Source organism: Primulina huaijiensis, chromosome 3, assembly GCF_012295235.1.
Source record: "Primulina huaijiensis isolate GDHJ02 chromosome 3, ASM1229523v2, whole genome shotgun sequence".
Classification (NCBI taxonomy): domain Eukaryota; kingdom Viridiplantae; phylum Streptophyta; class Magnoliopsida; order Lamiales; family Gesneriaceae; genus Primulina; species Primulina huaijiensis.
In genome coordinates, this window is record NC_133308.1 from 722,202 (window position 1) to 739,669 (window position 17,468).

The 17,468-nt window shown below is 36.9% G+C and overlaps 2 protein-coding genes and 1 pseudogene across 6 annotated transcripts; 2 read left to right on the forward strand and 1 right to left on the reverse strand.

Moving 5' to 3' along the window:
- Nucleotides 1–35: 35 nt before the first annotated feature.
- On the reverse strand, nt 36–8,026 carry LOC140972788 (uncharacterized). Of its 2 annotated transcripts, none has more exons than XM_073435209.1 (10): nt 6,164–8,026; nt 5,942–6,082; nt 4,811–4,895; nt 4,048–4,126; nt 3,743–3,865; nt 2,340–2,417; nt 1,602–1,705; nt 1,199–1,286; nt 1,020–1,118; nt 36–313 (listed from the first exon to the last, which is right to left on the reverse strand). In XM_073435209.1, the coding sequence occupies exons 1-10, from the start codon at nt 7,896–7,898 to the stop codon at nt 221–223; spliced, it is 2,625 nt and encodes an 874-aa protein (XP_073291310.1). In that variant the 5' UTR covers nt 7,899–8,026; the 3' UTR covers nt 36–220. The 2 variants fall into 2 exon arrangements, with proteins under 2 accessions (XP_073291310.1, XP_073291309.1); XM_073435208.1 differs by having other exon boundaries at nt 4,811–4,904; nt 6,164–8,024.
- Nucleotides 8,027–8,143: 117 nt separating this feature from the next.
- LOC140974615 (probable helicase CHR10) lies at nt 8,144–9,959 on the forward strand (annotated as a pseudogene).
- Nucleotides 9,960–11,232: 1,273 nt separating this feature from the next.
- On the forward strand, nt 11,233–16,163 carry LOC140972789 (uncharacterized). Of its 4 annotated transcripts, none has more exons than XM_073435212.1 (8): nt 11,233–11,591; nt 11,669–11,702; nt 13,340–13,598; nt 13,900–14,028; nt 14,114–14,163; nt 14,839–14,954; nt 15,025–15,312; nt 15,650–16,163. In XM_073435212.1, the coding sequence occupies exons 1-8, from the start codon at nt 11,550–11,552 to the stop codon at nt 16,136–16,138; spliced, it is 1,407 nt and encodes a 468-aa protein (XP_073291313.1). In that variant the 5' UTR covers nt 11,233–11,549; the 3' UTR covers nt 16,139–16,163. The 4 variants fall into 4 exon arrangements, with proteins under 4 accessions (XP_073291313.1, XP_073291311.1, XP_073291312.1 ...); XM_073435210.1 differs by having other exon boundaries at nt 11,234–11,591; nt 11,669–11,804; XM_073435211.1 differs by having other exon boundaries at nt 11,234–11,591; nt 11,669–11,804; nt 14,857–14,954.
- The last annotated feature ends 1,305 nt before the right edge of the window (nt 16,164–17,468 follow it).

The window sequence follows — 17,468 nt, forward strand, 5'->3', positions numbered from 1 at the left end:
GAATCGATGTGTAAATATCACATCAATATGATATAAAACAAATCAAAATTTAAGTTCTCTTTTTCCCCTCACATAAATTCTAGCACAGAAAATAATAAATAGTTGGTTGAATCGCATATCATCCTTGATCTGAAATCTGAACATCTTCAGATAAACATTTTTTGAGATACAAATGATAGATTGAAGCCACCAAATACGCGACGTCTAAACAATTTACATCTCAATTCAACCATAGCTTCGGCCGCGTCAATTCGTGCTCTGTAGCTGAACCCTGGTTTGCGAGCTTCTGGATACGTGAAGAGAATTCCTCCGCCTGTCATGTTACACAAACCATCAGAAATACATAATTTTCAAATCTGAAATGATAGAAGAATTGAGAGACAGCAAATACTGGGGGGCATGTCAAGGTTTAAAATGTTGTTACATCAAACTAATGGGATATTTATTCTATTAACTGCATCACATGAAATTTTAACTGGCTCCATATTTGTAAAGAAATGTGTGAATGGAAGAATATTGAAATTTTCCACTTAAACTTAAATTGGAAGTTGCCACACATACAAAAGGAAAAGAATTGATAAAACAGTAAAAAAAACAAATTTTGTCACTCAGACCTGTGAAAGTCGATGTGTGTGTGTGTGTGTGTGTGTGCCTTTTTTTATGATTTCCGTGATTGCTAGCTTCAATAGTTCGGTTCTAAAGTTTCTATTAAAGGGTCACCCACAAACACCATCATTTCCACATGAAGCCAGCCTTCAAACAGGCCAAACGCCATTCGCCCCTTGTCAGCGATTGTTGTAAGTTGTAACTTATAAATTCTTTTGAAATGAATAGTGAAAATTCGGATACCAATTTTAACCGTAATTACCACACAAATTCCTGGTAATATCATAATTAAAATATAGATTGAACAATAGAAAAACACCAAATTTTGCTGACCATATACTAACAAGAGTGGTATTTGCTGCTCACAACAAATGCAACAGCATCTGAAAAAGAACAAGAGTTAAGATTCTTACCTTTTCATCAACCCACATCAATGAACTCAGTTGGTTGTTTAAGATACGAACGACGACATCCAGTGGAGTCATTCCATCCGTGGCATCAAGGTCTCCACCCTAATTTTGAAATATCAGTTATGTATTGTCTACTCAAATCTTTTAAGAATATAAAACACATTTAAAGTAAAAGTACTCACTTTGTTGGCATTAATAGAATTGATAATAGATTTAATCTGTTCAGTCATATGCTCCAGGTCTCGTTCTATCATTTCAGCCTGCTCGTACCTGCAATCATTAAGAATAATAAAAATAAAGTATAAGACTAAAAATGAACAGTAAATCAACAGTACTTTTTAACTCCACCAAGCCTTGGAAGGTAATTTGATGCCCAATGACTCAACGGCTCATTGCATTGAAAACTGTCGGTCATCTAACGGCTAGACCTAAGATACAGTAACGCTAAATTTCATAATAACCCAACGACAATGTTCAGATTTCGAGCTGAGAAATGTTTTCAAACAAAAAAACTGAGATGAGAGATGGAGACTGTCAAAACATATGAAAAGGAATCTACAAGAACCACGCAAAAGGAGTGCTCACATTGCATCTCTGGTAGATGCAGCCTCGTCATCAAGCAGTAATCCACGCTCCTCGCTGTATATACGCTCGGCTTCTTCCTCCATACTTTCCAAGGCTTTGTCAACCTAACAACCAATGACGAAACCAAAGCAAGAATTAGTTATGAAACTGACGCAAACAGCATTCTAGACAAAATCGACAGAAGAGTAATGATATACAGACCGCAGCACACATACTAGGTTTTCTTGTTGCCTCTTGGACGTTAGTTTAGGCCTCATGGCCCATAAAACTGGGCTTTTACTTGTTAGGACAATTCAACAAATGAGGCACCGGTTTTTTTATTATTGGGCTTTTAGAATCATAAAAGCCTGCGGCATCTAAACGATTAGTCGGCGCTAGTCTCGCCGACTATCACATTTTCGGTGCGATCGGCCGACCGGCGCCCAGTGCTTAGGCGGCCGCCTATCCCGAAATTTAGAACACTGCTTTATATGAAATCTAAGTTACACAGGAAAATATGTTACCAACTACCAAGAATTCTTAAAAGTTAAACCCGTAATTAATTTCTGTAAAAGGTTCAGTAAACATAAGAATATGTCCCAAGTTTTTCTCAAACGGGAAAAACAAAAGGCAAAATTCACAATGAACGTATCACACTTGAGAATATTCAAAAGTAAACTTACATCCCATATAATCAATTGTCTATTAAAACAAAGCACAAACTTCACCATCACTACATAAAACAATAAGAGTGGGTACCTCATCTTGATAAGTTTCAATTAGCTCCAACTGCCTCTCCAAACTATCCTGGGTCTTAACAACTTTTGCAACTTCACTCTAATTCAAAATTTTAAGAGTTAAATTCAACAGAGCCAATAATAAATATGATACATGCTAAAATTAAGGATAATCCAAAAAAGTCCATAAGATGGATTCTTAAATCAATCGCTCATGCACATTGACACTCTGAATCCGGACATATAATTTTTGACAAACAAAAAGAGCGGTTCGACCTTCAAACAAGACCGTGTGGAAAGGCAACGAAATTCACAGACAGTAGACAATTATCGAGTAGCCCTTTCAAATGACATCAATTTAGTTCAAAATTGTGAAAAATAAAATAGATCATTCGGATCCAAAAGCCTGATATTAGGCCAATATAAAAAACGACTTCAAGAAGGGACTTGAGTGCATCAGTAAGGTAATTGAGGGCATTGGACCAGTGCATATCCCTCAGAAACAGGAAAGATAGACCCACAGAACAAAAACATTAGGCTTATGGGTGTCAAGTTGGAACATACAACTTTATATCATAACCATATTCATTATTTTTAATCAAGAATGTATTAACTGAACATCATCGTTCGGATTTTTCAAGTAGATTGTAACTTTCTTTTGGTGTTTTTAATAGACCTTTGCCAAGAGAAATTGGTTCACATGGTCTCAAATGAACATGATCAACAATTAACCTTTAATATCAGTAAAAGAAAGTAACTGACAAAAATAAAATTTTGAGAGAACACAATAAAGTCTACTAGTTTAAATTTTTTATTTAAAAAAACCATTAATTCTTTTCCAAGAAACAAATCAGACTAAGTTGAGAAACTCTTTTAGTTAACGCAATGAACTTGAATATTCAAAATCACGAACTAGATGGGAATCTGTCCGACTCTATAAGCTTTGACCTGTACCTAGTCAAACATAAATTCAGTTGGATAAGCCATTCTATAAGTTCCAGATTAAGTTAATCTCGGAATTGAAGCTTTTAAGGGGATCACAAACTTCTTTTAGTTGCATCCACAATCAATCAGGCAGTAATTAGAGCCCATTTAAATGATCTGAAATGTACAAGAGTTAAAGAAATACCGTAAATGAGAAGACTTGTATAAAAAAATACTTTTCCTCATACACCAGGTGACTGAATTAAAAACTGAAGCGCGGTGACAGCATCTTCAAGGTAGAAAACATAAAAAACAAATACAGCATACATAATAAATAGAAAAAGGGAATGCACATGCATCCAACAAATACTGACAGGCAATACTACTAAACCCCACCAATTAAGGCTAAATGTAAAGGCAACTAAACAAATAAACATTGGCATAGAATCAAATTACTGAGAAAAAATTCCTGCGATATTAATGTGGTATATAGTGAACTACCTCAAGTGTGAGAAGAATATCACGATTCTGCAAAATCCTACGGTCCCACTCAGCTATTGCATTAGCTTGCTTCTGAAATTTTCCAGCCCGCTCCTGTAGTTCAGCATTCCATTCCTTGATGATCTACAAAAAATATTTTCACATAATTGGTGACCCAAAACACAAACAGAAGATTGCTGATAAAAAAATTATAGGAACATAGTTTTTTTTATGTTTCTGCGTAGTAAAGTTTACATAACTGTAAAGCATAAGCATACTGTCGATAAAAATTAAAAAAATCACCACCCTGTGCAAAAAACATTTACCTCCTCAACAGTTCTCCCAGTAATTTCAGACGGTAACTTGGGTGCAGAGGCTAATGCGGTACTGGTTGTTGAAGTAGTCCTACAAGACAAGAATAATATAAGGAGAGAATAAATGTTTAAAAACTAATATATATCTACCGTACAAAATGTTTCCAGTATTTGATCTAATAAATAAAGCACCAAATAACTTTTGCTATGAGTTATTCATTTAATTTACAATAACTACTTTGGTAAATTTGTGCTAGTAATCCAACTGGGAAACTGTTAACTATCTATCGGCTTCCAATCATGTGTTAGCGGGAAATCCACTCTTCACTCCTCATTCTTAAGTTCGAGAGGATAGGAACCAGAGTTTGGTCTCAAATCTCATAAACCACAGAATTCAAACTTTTCATTCAACCACTAAAAACTCCGATATTGTGTATGCGTGCTTGTATTTGTTTGTCTAGTATCTTAACATTTTATGCCCATCTTTTCAGAACATATTACTTTTTTTGTGTGATAGTAAGACTATTAAAATGGTATTTTATCTACTCTTTCAAAGTGATTGGATATACGGTCTCCAATCTATATGCTAAATGATATCTTTCAGGAAAAATTGACCACCAAGAAACAACAAAAAGAACGATTATAAGCATGATTATATCTAAAACTGGGATTGCAAGTTTGGAACATCCTGAAAATTGCAGCTCCATCACAATGATTAATACACTTTGTAGTGAATAAGATGAAAAAAATTATAGAACCGGTGTGACATACAGACCCACTACTGGAAGATACAACAAGGGATGATGTTGTTTGAGCAGAAGAACCGGCAGTTGAACTTATCGGAGTTGTTGAAGCCACACCTGGAGCGCCTACAAATACATTGACAGTCAAAAATAAACCAACAAGCAAGGGAAGTATTGTATTAATTACCACCAGCTTCATATAAAATATATGGGCGAGTACATCATGATTCAAAAAGACACACCAAAGAAAGGAAAAAATGAGAAAGTTATGTTAGTGAGATATCTCATATCTAACAAGTATTCCATCAGCATCCAAAACTGAAAGCTTTAAGAGCTTTTCTAATCAAAGCTCATTGTCATCATTTTTCTACATAGGACAAAAGAAAAGTATTCAAGGACTTGATACCACCTGTGCTATGCTTTTAATAATCGATGAAGCCTACATTAGCCTATCAAACCCAAATTTTTGGTTTTACGTGTCTTGCAGTCTACTCGAATAATTGGACTTCAAATTCCAGTACAATCATGACCACTATCCTCACCAATGGCACCTTCAAAATATAATATTTTTTAAGAAAATTAAGATTTCATCATAATAATAATAAATACATAAAGATTAAAAAAAAAGGTTCAAATGAAGGATAAACATCCATTGAATGTATGTTTTCAAATATTTCTCACAAATTATATAAAGGAACTTAATACATATTCACGCAACTTTAAAACAAATAATTAATACCATAATAGAAAACCCTTCATTTTCCAATTTCTAGCAAATTATCCAACACAAAATTATTAAAGCTTTAAAACAAATAATTAACACCATAATAGAAAAAACTCTTCATTTTACAATTTCAACGCAAACCAACAGATCAAATAATCCAGAATCCGCCAATATCCCAGCATTGTTCTCTTTATTCCGCTAAAACTTAAAAGAAGGTGCAACAAGCAAGAGCTCAAATAACTAAACCAAGTAAACATTCCTCTTGTCGAACATTTACTAGTAACATATCAACATTATTCTTCCTCGACTGCTCTGATTCTTAAGAGTTCAACAACGTGCCCAAGATAACAAGAATGCAACATCTAGAAAATGGTATGTATTGAATTTGGACTGATATGCACAAGTATAAAAATTTCCAATCAAGAGAATAGAAATTTACCTAGAGAAGGCAGAGTAGAAACCGATTGTGGTTGAGATGACACTGAGGATGCAGCTATGGGTGATTTCAAAGATAAAGAGAAGGCACTTGAAGCTCCAGATGACAATGCAGGCGCACTAGCAGCGCTGAAACCCGTAAAACCTGTAGATGGAGCAGACGTAATGGAATTCAATGTCGTGGACACTGCATGAACAGTACCAATAGAAACAGGGAAGGTCAAACCAGAACTAGCAGTAGAAGATGCGGTAGCAGCAGATAGAAATGAAGCAGTTGTAGCTGAAGGGGTGGTACCAGCTGCAGTGGCTTTTGATGTGGGCACACTTGACAGAGGCGATGTTAAAGTGGAGGATTGAAACCCTGTAGAGCCAAAACTGGGCAAAGTCGATGATGAAGCTGTTCCTGATGCTAAACTCGTAGTGCTCTTTAAAAATGAAAAACCAGAAGAAACAGAAGTAGGCGCTGTTGAAAATGAAGAGGCGGGTGTAGTAGCAGCAGTTCCCAGGCCAGCAGCTGATGCTGCAGGGAACGAAAATCCAGGAGAACCAGATGCACTGGCGAAAGAAAATCCAGGTGCTGAAGAAGCTGAGCTTGAAGCATTGGTAGGTGCGGGGAATGATGTAGCTGTGGTGAAAGAGCTCGACGAACCGAACAGGGGAGCTTGAGATGAACTAAAGATGGATGACGAGGAACCCGTAAGACCTAAAGTTGACGCAGAACTTGATCCAAATGATGGTGCATTTCCGAGAGAACTAGATGCAGTGGCAAATGAAAATCCAGATGCCGAAGAAGCTGAGCTTGAAGCATTGGTAGGTAATGGGGATGATGTGGCTGAGGAGGAAGAGCTTAACGAACCAAACAAGGTAACTGGAGATGAACTAAACATGGACGAAGTGGAACCCAAAAGGCCTAAAGTTGATCCAGAGCTTGATCCAAACGATGGTGTATTTCCCACTGATGCTAAATTTGTTGGAAATGAAGGTGTGGAGGGGGCGAATAGGCCTCCAGCTGGGAACTTACCATCAAATACATTTGACACTGGGATTGGACCTGACTCGGACAGGGGAGCAGTGTTTGCGGTATTTGATGATGACAAAGACGATCCGAATAGGTTTGACGATGCGGCTAGACCTGATCCAAACGACGGTGTGGTGGTACTGCTATTAGAAGCTCCAGAGAAAAATCCGAAAGGGTAAGAAGTTGGGGCATTGCTGGACCCAGATAAGTTTGAAGATCCCGGAGCAGGGGATGCAAATAATGTTGAGGTACCAAATGGTGATGATGAAGGCGATGGTGATCCGGCCACAGCAGCAGAACTCGACCCAAACACGTTAGCAGTATTACCCGTACCCAAAGATGGGGATCCAAAAGGAATTGAAGCAGGAGCCGCAGAAGAGGTCCCCAAAATGTTGGGAGCTGGCACTGATCCAAAAAAGTTTGAAGAAGAGGCTGACCCAGATAATGATGAACCAAAAGGACTAGAGGTGGAAGCCGCGGTAGCAGAAGACCCAAACATGCTGGGTGCAGAACCCGAACCGAAAATATTTGTTGTTGGCGCCGAACCAGATAAAGAGGATCCAAAGAAACTGGAAGTAATTGCTGAAGCAGAAGATCCGAAAGAGCTCGGAGTCGTCCCAGATCCAAAAAAGTTGGATGTTGGAGTCGAACCTGATGCAGAAGATGATCCAAATGTATTTGATGTGAGGCCTGCACCGGTAGAAGACCCGAATAAATTGGATGCGGGGGAAGGCGACGAGCCGAAAATTGAGGAACCTCCGAATGGGGTTGCAGATGACCCGGTGGTGGAAGATGCCGTTCCCGACCCAACGCCGAAGGAAATTGCGGAAGTGGTTGAGGTAGGGTTTGAACTAGTTGAAAAGCCAAACGAAAAGGGAGAAGGGGACGACGAAGAAGATGAAAACGAGGAAGTTGTGGAGAAGCCAAAACCCGTCCCCGCCATGGTTGAGGCGGATATCGGCTGCTCTGCGGCGGTGGCGGGGTATGGGGTTTTTTAAATTTTGGGGTTTAGGGGTAGAAGAGATCGAAATTTGTCTGTCATAAATTGAGGTTTGGGAAGTACATTTCACGGATCTTTGTTTTGGGCCCTTTCGGCCCGGTCAAATAGTACCATGACGGCCCATTTTCAATGTGATTTGTATGCTCAGAACTGATTTGAGCATTTTAGCTCTTTCTATGTAATTTTTTTGTGAGCAAGATTGGAATTCACAAGTAGATAAGCAGGCTTTGCAGCGTTCAAATCGAATTGGTCAAAGCAATCATGTCTTGTCCATAAATTTAGTTACTGGACTTACCGTTGAAGAGGTGGGGTCGCATTATTATTTTTTCAAATCATCACATTTGGTTGATGACCAACAGTTGAATACATGCAGGTTATCATGCGGAGAGCGGGAAGGAAGTTACAGCTGAGTCATATTGTAGTAGGAGAGGATATTTTGAATCATGAGGGAAATAATGAGGGAGCTGAAGCTGGAGATTTAAAATCTATTATATTTGGGCTGCATAATTTTGATCCTCTGGAGATTAATGCGGAAAAATCAGATCGAGTGGATATGGGTGAATTAATTTGTCTTGCTGACAAGGTTATTGGATCCCGCCATGAGTTAAGGTCAAACGTGGGTGACAGAAAGTTTGAGATCAATCCAATGGATTTTAAGGATCTTCATAATCCAGTAGTGCAAGAAGGTTCAAGGTCCCTCGCTTTTGATCCTGGTCTCGATGAGGCTTCGTATACTTCATGGGTCGAGAAATTCAATCAGGCCTACCAAGCAGATGACATGGATGTGTTGAAATCAAGATATAGCAGACAATCATCTGACGAGAAGCATCTTAAAGCAGGCCTACCAAGCAGATGACATTGATGTGTTGAAATTAAGAAATAGCAGACAATCATCTGACGAGAAGCATCTTAAAGCTGAAGCTGCTCGTAAAAATCAGAGGAAAAACTCTCTAAATGGGAAGCTCTTGGATATCGTTCACTATCAGTCAGTAATCCTTTGGGCCCTATCGATTTAGATTTAATATCAGATTCTGGTTCAGTTCGTTTTGTTTATGGTGACTGCACCAATACATCAATTGCCCTTCCTTCACAGCCCACGATCATATTCAGGTATATATAATGTCATTCACAGCCCACAATCATATTCAGGTAGAATGTCAGTAAAAGCATACGTTTACCTATTAAAGTTATAATTGCTTTGTGATTGCCCTTCATCTGTGTTAGAACTCAGAATTTACGCGTGAAGGCATTTGACTAAATTAAAATTCTTTGAACAGCTGTGTCGATAACTCAGGAAGTGGGGCCGTGGAGGTCTTTTTGATGCATTGGCTAGAGTATCACCTACTGTTCCCAATGCATATGAGCAAGCTTCAGAATTCAGAATTCGGGGATCTTCATCTTGGTGATCTACACCTCATAGAAATCAATGGTCAGCAGTTTTCATTTCTCTCTTCTAGTTGAATTCTGTCTTCAACAGGTTCTGCTAAGTTTTGTACTTGGTTACTGGTAGAATTCCTTCTGCAATGGCAATAATAATGGTCTTAAAATGTAAGCTGTGTGACTAAAGGGGATTTTATGTCTTTCTTCTATAGTGTAGGGTTATTATTGCTCAAGCATACCTTTATTTTTAAGATAAGTAAATCTAATATAACAGTATTGTCATACGTTGTTATTATCATTTTGTTATTCCCAGTTTTGACAATATTGTGCTTCCAATTTCAACCTAATAGTTCTTTTTATTTCCTTCTATTTCTGTCACTTGGATTTTCGGAGCTCTGCATCCAACTACCTGCAGATGACCAAAGTAAACAGAGTACTACAAGTGATACTCCTCGATGGGTAACTTTAGCTGTTGTGCAGTCGTATAATATCAGGCGTAAATTCCCACGCAGTAATATCTCGATTGCTGATTTGAAAGTTTGCCTTGCAAAGGCATCGTCTTCAGCTGCTCAATATTCTAGTAAATATTTGCATGCTTTTCTTAGATTTGCAGACTTCTTCTAAATTTACTTGTTAGCTGATATTTTATCCTAATTAGGAAACTTTTTTTTTCTGATTAGATCATAAATGTATTTACACGAGCATTTCCTGTGATATCTTATTGTTCATTTTGGCGGCTTCAATCCACATGCCACGAATAGGTTATCAAGACTCCCCAGATCGTTCAGAACGATACACAGTTGAACGTCTTCTACGAAAATGTGCAGATATGTATGCCATAAATATCTGTGTGTATGTCTCTCTCTTTCTCTCAATGCTACTGTGGGCTCCGGTACTGACTTCCCAGTACATACGTGAACTTCTATTGTGTGCTTTGATGTACAAATTAAGGGTGTGCACACAAATTGATTCATGTTCTAATTCTGCTATTTGCCCTCCTATTAAGTTGACTATCTAAAACTTGAGCTTGAATCATATTTGAGAAATTTAAGCTCGAGCTCAAAATTTCCAAAAAATTTTAAAAAGCTGAAATTGGACTAAGCTTCCCTTTTAACTCTTTCTAATAATTAATTGTCAATGATTGATAAAAGAAATATAATAATGACTTGAATAAAATAAATAAAAAAAGACTTAAGTTCAATTTATATGTGCTTGAATTCAGCCATTCCCCATAGTGGAAGATCGTCAAGTGCTATTATAAATTGCTTTATCTTACTTAATTCATAGAAATAGAATGTTAAATATGAAAGAATTTGAAATGCTTTTAAGATTGTCATTTCAAATATATCGTTCAAATCTTTCTTCAAATCAAATCATCAATATAAGTGAATGTACTAATATATTGTTAGTGGATCGATTATTGACTTGAACCCGCTTTTAATACTATTCGAGGAAAAATCTAGGCACACGTGTTCTATTAATAATTTTAATTTCTAGAAACACGATTTTTTTAATTTTTCAAAATATAATTCAACTTATTTCATTATTTCCCGTACATACACTGTTTCATCATTAAACTGATCAACTAACAATAAATGGAATCAAGTAAACCAATTATTTGAGGCTGTCATCAACTTTACGGACAGACGTTAAACCTCCAAATTAAGACCAAGTCAAAGATAAGAGCATATCTTTCTCGAGAGAAAAAATGAGCAGCTATTTATAGAATTCACTCATGGGCCTTCTGAGAAGAAATGGGCCTCTTGAGAAGAAATGGGCCTCTTTTATGGGCTTTCCTAGAAATGATGGGCCACTTCATCGGCTTGAGTAGATTAATTATTGCAATCTCACCTTTTCCTTACAAGATTGAATTTAATTTAGTTAAAAAGCCACCAAATTATAAAGACGACGACGTTCCTCCGGATAAAAACTTCGCTGGAAATTCTGTTGGTTGCCAAGTTAAGGTTGCACAGCAATCTTTGTCTCTGTAAAGTTCTTAAATTTTCTGCGGATTTCATATAATTTTTCGTTTGTCAGGTTCAATTGAACAAATCTTGTTTCAGCTCCGAGTTTGCTTTTTCTTCTTGTTTTATTTTTTTATTTTTGGCCTGAAATAGGCTTTTGATCCAGCATTTATTGTGGTTCAACGAGTTCTTATAGGAGCTTCCAGTTTTTTTTAATGTAATTTATAAGGTAGAGGATTCGCTATTATTCATGGACCATAGAAATGTCGCTGGCGAGGAATCGCCGTTGATGGTAATGTACTTCAATTGCACCTTGTGATATATGCTTTTCATTATGGTTATTTTGATTCGTGGAGTTCTTTTGTGAAGGAAAATGGAAGTTCGACGAGGAACGACCGGCCTGGTATTCCGCAGTTATTTACATCAGTACCATCTCTGAATTATGCTGCTTCTTATTTCGCTGAAACAACTTCGATTTTCACGCGCTGTTTCACTAATGTTTCGGGTATCTATTATTTCATAAGAAAAAGCTTCTAGAACAATGATTCTGAATGCATTTATTTATGTATTGCATTATTCTGTTGTAACAGTGTACGTTTGGTAAATTTTTGAATTTTCAATATTAATGGAATACTATGATTGTTGCTGATGCAGATTATCTCGTGGAGGAAAATCAATTGATTTTAAAACAAACTACTGCAACTGAATCTTCATGTTTGTTTACGAGTGTTTTTCTGTTGTTATTAAAGCATAGGAGGTCTCAGCTTCTTTTGTTTTGTCGATGGACCGTCTTTATGTCAAGCACACGTCTTTCTAAAATAAGAAAACACACTCCTTTGTGCTATTTAAAATTTCGTGCTCGGTTTCATCATTTCCTGTAAGGGAACCTGAGTTTGGAGCTGTGATCCAATGAGCTATTATTCGATATTGTTTTCTGATAATGTTTCTCTATTGACTCTCTCTTTCTGTGTTGTATTGTTTACTTTTAATTTGCATCTCAAGAGTCTTCTGAATATCATATGGACGGCGGACCCTTATAATAGATGATAATTTGGACATCTGTTGGCTGCATAGTAAATGGACGTGAAATTTCGATTTTTAGAAATTGATAAATGCAAACAATGTCAGGTTAAGAAGCCTTTGAATATGCAAGTTGTTTATTACTCAAAGTGTCGATGTATTACACATCCCAACATTCAGCTTTTAATTTAAATTGATCTTCATTCATCAATACTTTGGTGTTTGTTCAACGGATTGGTGCTGTGTTCCAGACATTGAGAATGTGAAGCATAACAATAATTGAACACAAGTTGTTGAAAACTAGCATCCTCTCTATCCACATTCTCTACCTCATTTTTCCTGTATTTTTCAGTTCCTTAAATCATTTGCCACAATTTTCTTGATGTCGAGTTCTAGCATTATTTAGATTCACATATTCAGATGTCTTTTCGACACGTAAAATTCACTGAAAAATTAGTGGATTTAAGTAAGGCATAGTTTTTCCATTTCTGACGTGATGATGCATGTGAGATGAATGAAACTAAAAAATACACTTCATCTGATCCAAGAGTGGGGAAAATATATTTTTTCACTTATTATTTACAGAAAAGGCATAAAGGTAATTTCTTCAGAAAGCAGACTGGTCAGCTATTGAGGGATATGGAAGGTGCATTTTTAGTGAAGAAATTAATATGAGAATGGAATAAAACTAGGTAGGGTTTAAGATTTGAGATCATTGGGCGACCAACTAAATCCATATTTTGTGTTGAACACCGTGAAGTCATTCCATGTGGCGCAAAATGCAGCAATTTATTCACTTTTGATTGTTTTTGCTATTTGATCATATGGTAAACATCTTTCAGGACGAAGACATTCTATTTAAATTGATTTGGTTCATCACATGTCATAAAAAGCTTGCCTCCCTTTTTATATGAATTATGTATTTTCTCCTCCATCTCTTTCCTAAGCACCAAAAATGATTTTCTAGAAATGGTGGCTTTGAAAGTTATGCTGTTTAACTAATGCATAAATTTCTTGCAGTGGGACCTGTATCTGAAGACTCTGATGGGCCGGAAATGTTGACGTTTGCTTCAGGAGAAGCCATATCTTTGACACCTAATCAGAATATGTCTTTAAGTGGCAGTGCTTCATCCGTTTTTGGATCAGTTGATACCAAATTTGATGCTCCAATAGTACACGGTGGAGTAACCAGGAACTCTGCTGGAGAGCCTTCTCAAAATTCTAGCTTGGTTGTGGAATCAAATAACAACCACCAAAATGGCATTTCCCTTTTTCAAGGGTAATAATTGTCTGAGCCTACTAGATGGTGCCGCTTTTATTTTAGTGGATTCAACGCATGGGCATTGTGCTTTTTATTTGATGGGTTGGCATATCCCCATTTTACATGAAAAACTTGATCGCAAAAATTTTGCAAAGAAAGAAGTGTTTGTCGGATCCTGTCTAGTTTTGTCATTTTTTTTGCCAATCATCTACTTTTTACAACTCATCAAATGATAGACCTTGATTTTGTTGCACTTTCACGTTCTGATTTTCTTGCTCTATTTGTTTATGAAATTATCTTATTATTGTTCTGCTATCAGCCTTATTGAAAAGGTCAAGAGGACAGTTCAAGGCTCTGCTGATGACATTGGATGGTTACAACGAGATCCGGACATGCCACCAGTTGAAGATGGAACTGGAAGATTTACAGAAATACTTGATGATATAAGGTTTATTCGATGTGTATTTTTCCAGCATATCTCATTAGATATGTTCTTAGTTCATGTGTATGATTTAGTTGTGTTTCTCTATCAGGCATGGATTGCATGGGTTGCCAAACACAATGGTTTACTTGTTGGTCCCAGGTAGCAACTCGTTTCCCCTAGTTAGCTCATAAAGTGGTATCTCTGGAGACCTTCTTGTTAGGCACCTGAGGAAAATTTGGGGGAATTACCTTGGTCAAATTTCATTTTTAAAAGTAACCTCCCCAAGTGTATTTGAGTGAATTCAGATACACGTGGGTGGCTCAAATACACATGGGTGGCTTATTTTTTTAAAAAAAATTTTTAACCAATATTATTTTGCTAACTACCCCAGGGTACAGCTGTTGAACTTTGTCATAATTCCCTCCCAACTAACGGGTGCGAGGATATGTACAACAAATCATAAAAGCAAAGGAACACAAAAGCTATATTGATTTAGGGTATTAGTTATTACTCTCCTGGCGGTTCTGTAGGTTATGATTGTGAACAGCACATAGTTGGTCTAGTAATATTAATATCATTCTAAAATAATTAAAAATAACGATCAGCTTCATTTTCTGTACACTTTCATCCTTGTGTTATGGTTAGGGGAAGTAGTTGAACAATAATTATTTTGAACAGTAATGATTTTTATTGTAATTTTGTGTTGGTGCTTCTTAAGTGTTAGGAATATAATTCTGTAGCATTGGATTATTTGCACTATTTAAAAAAAATTTAAACAGTGAAAATGATTCTCAGTACTCTCAGCTATCAGATTATGTTACGTTTAATCGTTAGTCTTTGCTACTTTTGTAGGTCTTTTCAGCAACCATGGGCCTCTTTACTTTGTGAATACAAAAACAAGTTTTTCAAAGATGGGCCTCACCTGTCATATAGCCAAAATTCACAGTGAGGTGTTTGTCAATTAACACTGTTTACTTGGTGTTATTTTTATTATTTATTATTAATGAATTTAAGGTTTAGGCTTCAGTAGATAAGAGTGCGAAAGAGATAAAGGACTACATAGAGGAATTATATTGGGGTTCAAAGAAACGTGTTTTGCTACTTGGCCATAGCAAGGGGGGTGTCGATGCGGCTGCCTCTTTGTCCATGTATTGGGATGAACTCAAAGACAAGGTCGCGGGGTTAGCATTAGCACAAAGTCCATATGGAGGTAGTCCAATTGCTTCAGATATATTACGGGAAGGACAGCTTGGTGATTATTTTAATGTCCGTAAGCTTATGGAGATCCTGATTTGTAAAGTTATTAAGGTACGCTTACATCCGCCCTTTTCTCTGATATTGTTTCTTGTTTCCTAAAATGTTTTGGTGTATTTTATTTGAAATTACCGTGACACAGAACCTAAAAAGGCTAAAATTGAAATGTTTTTTTTTTATCGGGACGGGATACACAGTTTATCAGGTTTATTATAGTCTTGAAATTTGACTTTTACCTGAAATATTGAGTAAGATGCCAATTCATTTTGTTTCTTTGGTGTAGTCTGAGGGATTTGGAGGAGATATTTATTCATTTACTAACAGCACATAGCACAAAATCCACCATACATTGTAGCAATAGAATGCGCTAATATTGGTAGCTGTTATGAAGGGTGACATGCAGGCGCTTGAAGATTTGACGTACGAGAGGAGAAAAAACTTCTTGCGAGAATACCATTTACCTAGGGAGCTGCCCGTTGTTTCATTCCACACAGAGGCTAGCATTTCTCCAGTTGTTTTGGCTACATTATCTCGTGTGGCCCATGCAGAACTACCCATGTTTTCCCCTCTCGCTAGTGGTTCACCTACAACACTCCCTGTTGTGGTTCCTCTCGGTGCGGCAATGGCTGCATGTGCTCAGCTGCTTCAGATCAGATATGGTGAAAAGAGTGACGGGCTCGTAACTTGTCGTGATGCTGAGGTTCCCGGTTCGACTGTTGTACGGCCAAAACGCAAGCTCGACCATGCTTGGATGGTTTATTCGTCGTTGGATGACGATCCATCAGAAGCCAATGCATCTCAAGTATGCGAAGCTCTTCTGACTCTGCTTGTAGAGACAGGGCAAAAGAAGAGGCACGAACTTACCAGCAAAGATGAGTGAAACACTTGGATTTAAAAATTTACTTCATTCAACTGCTGTACGCTTTTTTCAGCACAGCAGAACGATCACTCGTTGCAGTGTCCTAGATTGTAGGACACAACTTACCTACCAAGATTCAATCGTAAAAACATGTACGTACAAATTAGTGGTCCAAGTACTTTGCTTCGTGCATCCCAGTTCATGTCTAAACACGACTTTCAATTCGTCAAAGTTAATATGTTAGCGTGGTTAGTGTAATCAAGAAATTCGGTTTTCACGGAAAGAACATTACTTGTGGAACACCTCATAAGAGATTATGAGATGGTTTCACATTATTTTATCCACGAGACAGGTCAACTTGGTCTATACATATAATTAAAAATAATATTTTTTTATGAATTGGATCGAACTTGAAAGTCATCTCACAAACTCATAATAGTTTTGTGTTACTTGTGTACGTTTGTTGCTCTCTGTTTTTGAAAATTATAAATACATCGATAAAGGTTGACAAGATGCTAACACATCCAAGGATTAAATTTCAATTTGGTTATATGAGGTACAAGTATTTTTATAAGTTTCACAATTTTAGATAATTATATTTTGCACAAGAGTGTAATGATGTTGTTTCTCACGAAAATTGTGGGACGTGCCAGACACGTGATCGTGCCAAAAGTGTGAAATAATCTGACATCTTTAATCAAACGTTGAGGATCTCGATTTGGTCGTACGTTCTAACTCTTTCGAAATTACTCCAAAAACAAAAAACATAAAATGAGGAATATGATGAAATTACAGGAGGAATCCATTAACAATATCAAATCTAATTATGTTGCTATGAACTTGATCAACGTTTTTACAAGAAAGTTCAAGTAATATGTAAAAAATTCAAATACTTGACTGCTGGAAATTGAAATAAACCAACATAGAATTGAGAGAATTCTGCAGAGCTTTGCTGTAGATTTTGTGTAGATTTTTCTCGTAATAAGTACGGGGAATAATTTGCCCCCCGAGTGTTATTCACTGAACTTGGAACTGAATACCTATGCATTGCCCTATCACCATACATCATCGGATGCATGTTAGGAGAAGTCACATCAAACATATTAGCAGCTACTTGTTTACCATTGCTGTAATTTTGGTGTTTCGGCAGAAATTCCTCTTTGCTCATGTGTGGAGGAGAATACTTTCCTTTCTCAATAGACCCCAGAGTCGGTAATTTCTTCAATTTTCTCAATATTTTATCAGCATATTTCCTAATTCTCACGATCACGTGTCTGGCACGTCCCGCAAATTTCGTGAAAAACAGATGCATGTAATTTAATAATGAGAGAAAAAATATTATTCAGTATTT

What these genes read in the sequence shown, in the direction of transcription:
- LOC140972788 (XM_073435208.1), bottom strand. Translation starts at nt 7,898, where the DNA reads ATGGCGGGGACGGGTTTTGGCTTCTCCACAACTTCCTCGTTTTCATCT. An exon ending in ATCTTCTACTGCTAGTTCTG is followed by an intron (nt 6,083 to 6,163) that starts GTTTGACCTTCC and finishes CTCCATCTACAG; the next exon opens with GTTTTACGGGTTTCAGCGCT. An exon ending in TTCTACTCTGCCTTCTCTAG is followed by an intron (nt 4,905 to 5,941) that starts GTAAATTTCTAT and finishes ATGTATTTGTAG; the next exon opens with GCGCTCCAGGTGTGGCTTCA.
- LOC140972789 (XM_073435210.1), top strand. Translation starts at nt 11,550, where the DNA reads ATGGACCATAGAAATGTCGCTGGCGAGGAATCGCCGTTGATG. An exon ending in CTGTTTCACTAATGTTTCGG is followed by an intron (nt 11,805 to 13,339) that starts GTATCTATTATT and finishes AATTTCTTGCAG; the next exon opens with TGGGACCTGTATCTGAAGAC. An exon ending in GGCATTTCCCTTTTTCAAGG is followed by an intron (nt 13,599 to 13,899) that starts GTAATAATTGTC and finishes TTCTGCTATCAG; the next exon opens with CCTTATTGAAAAGGTCAAGA.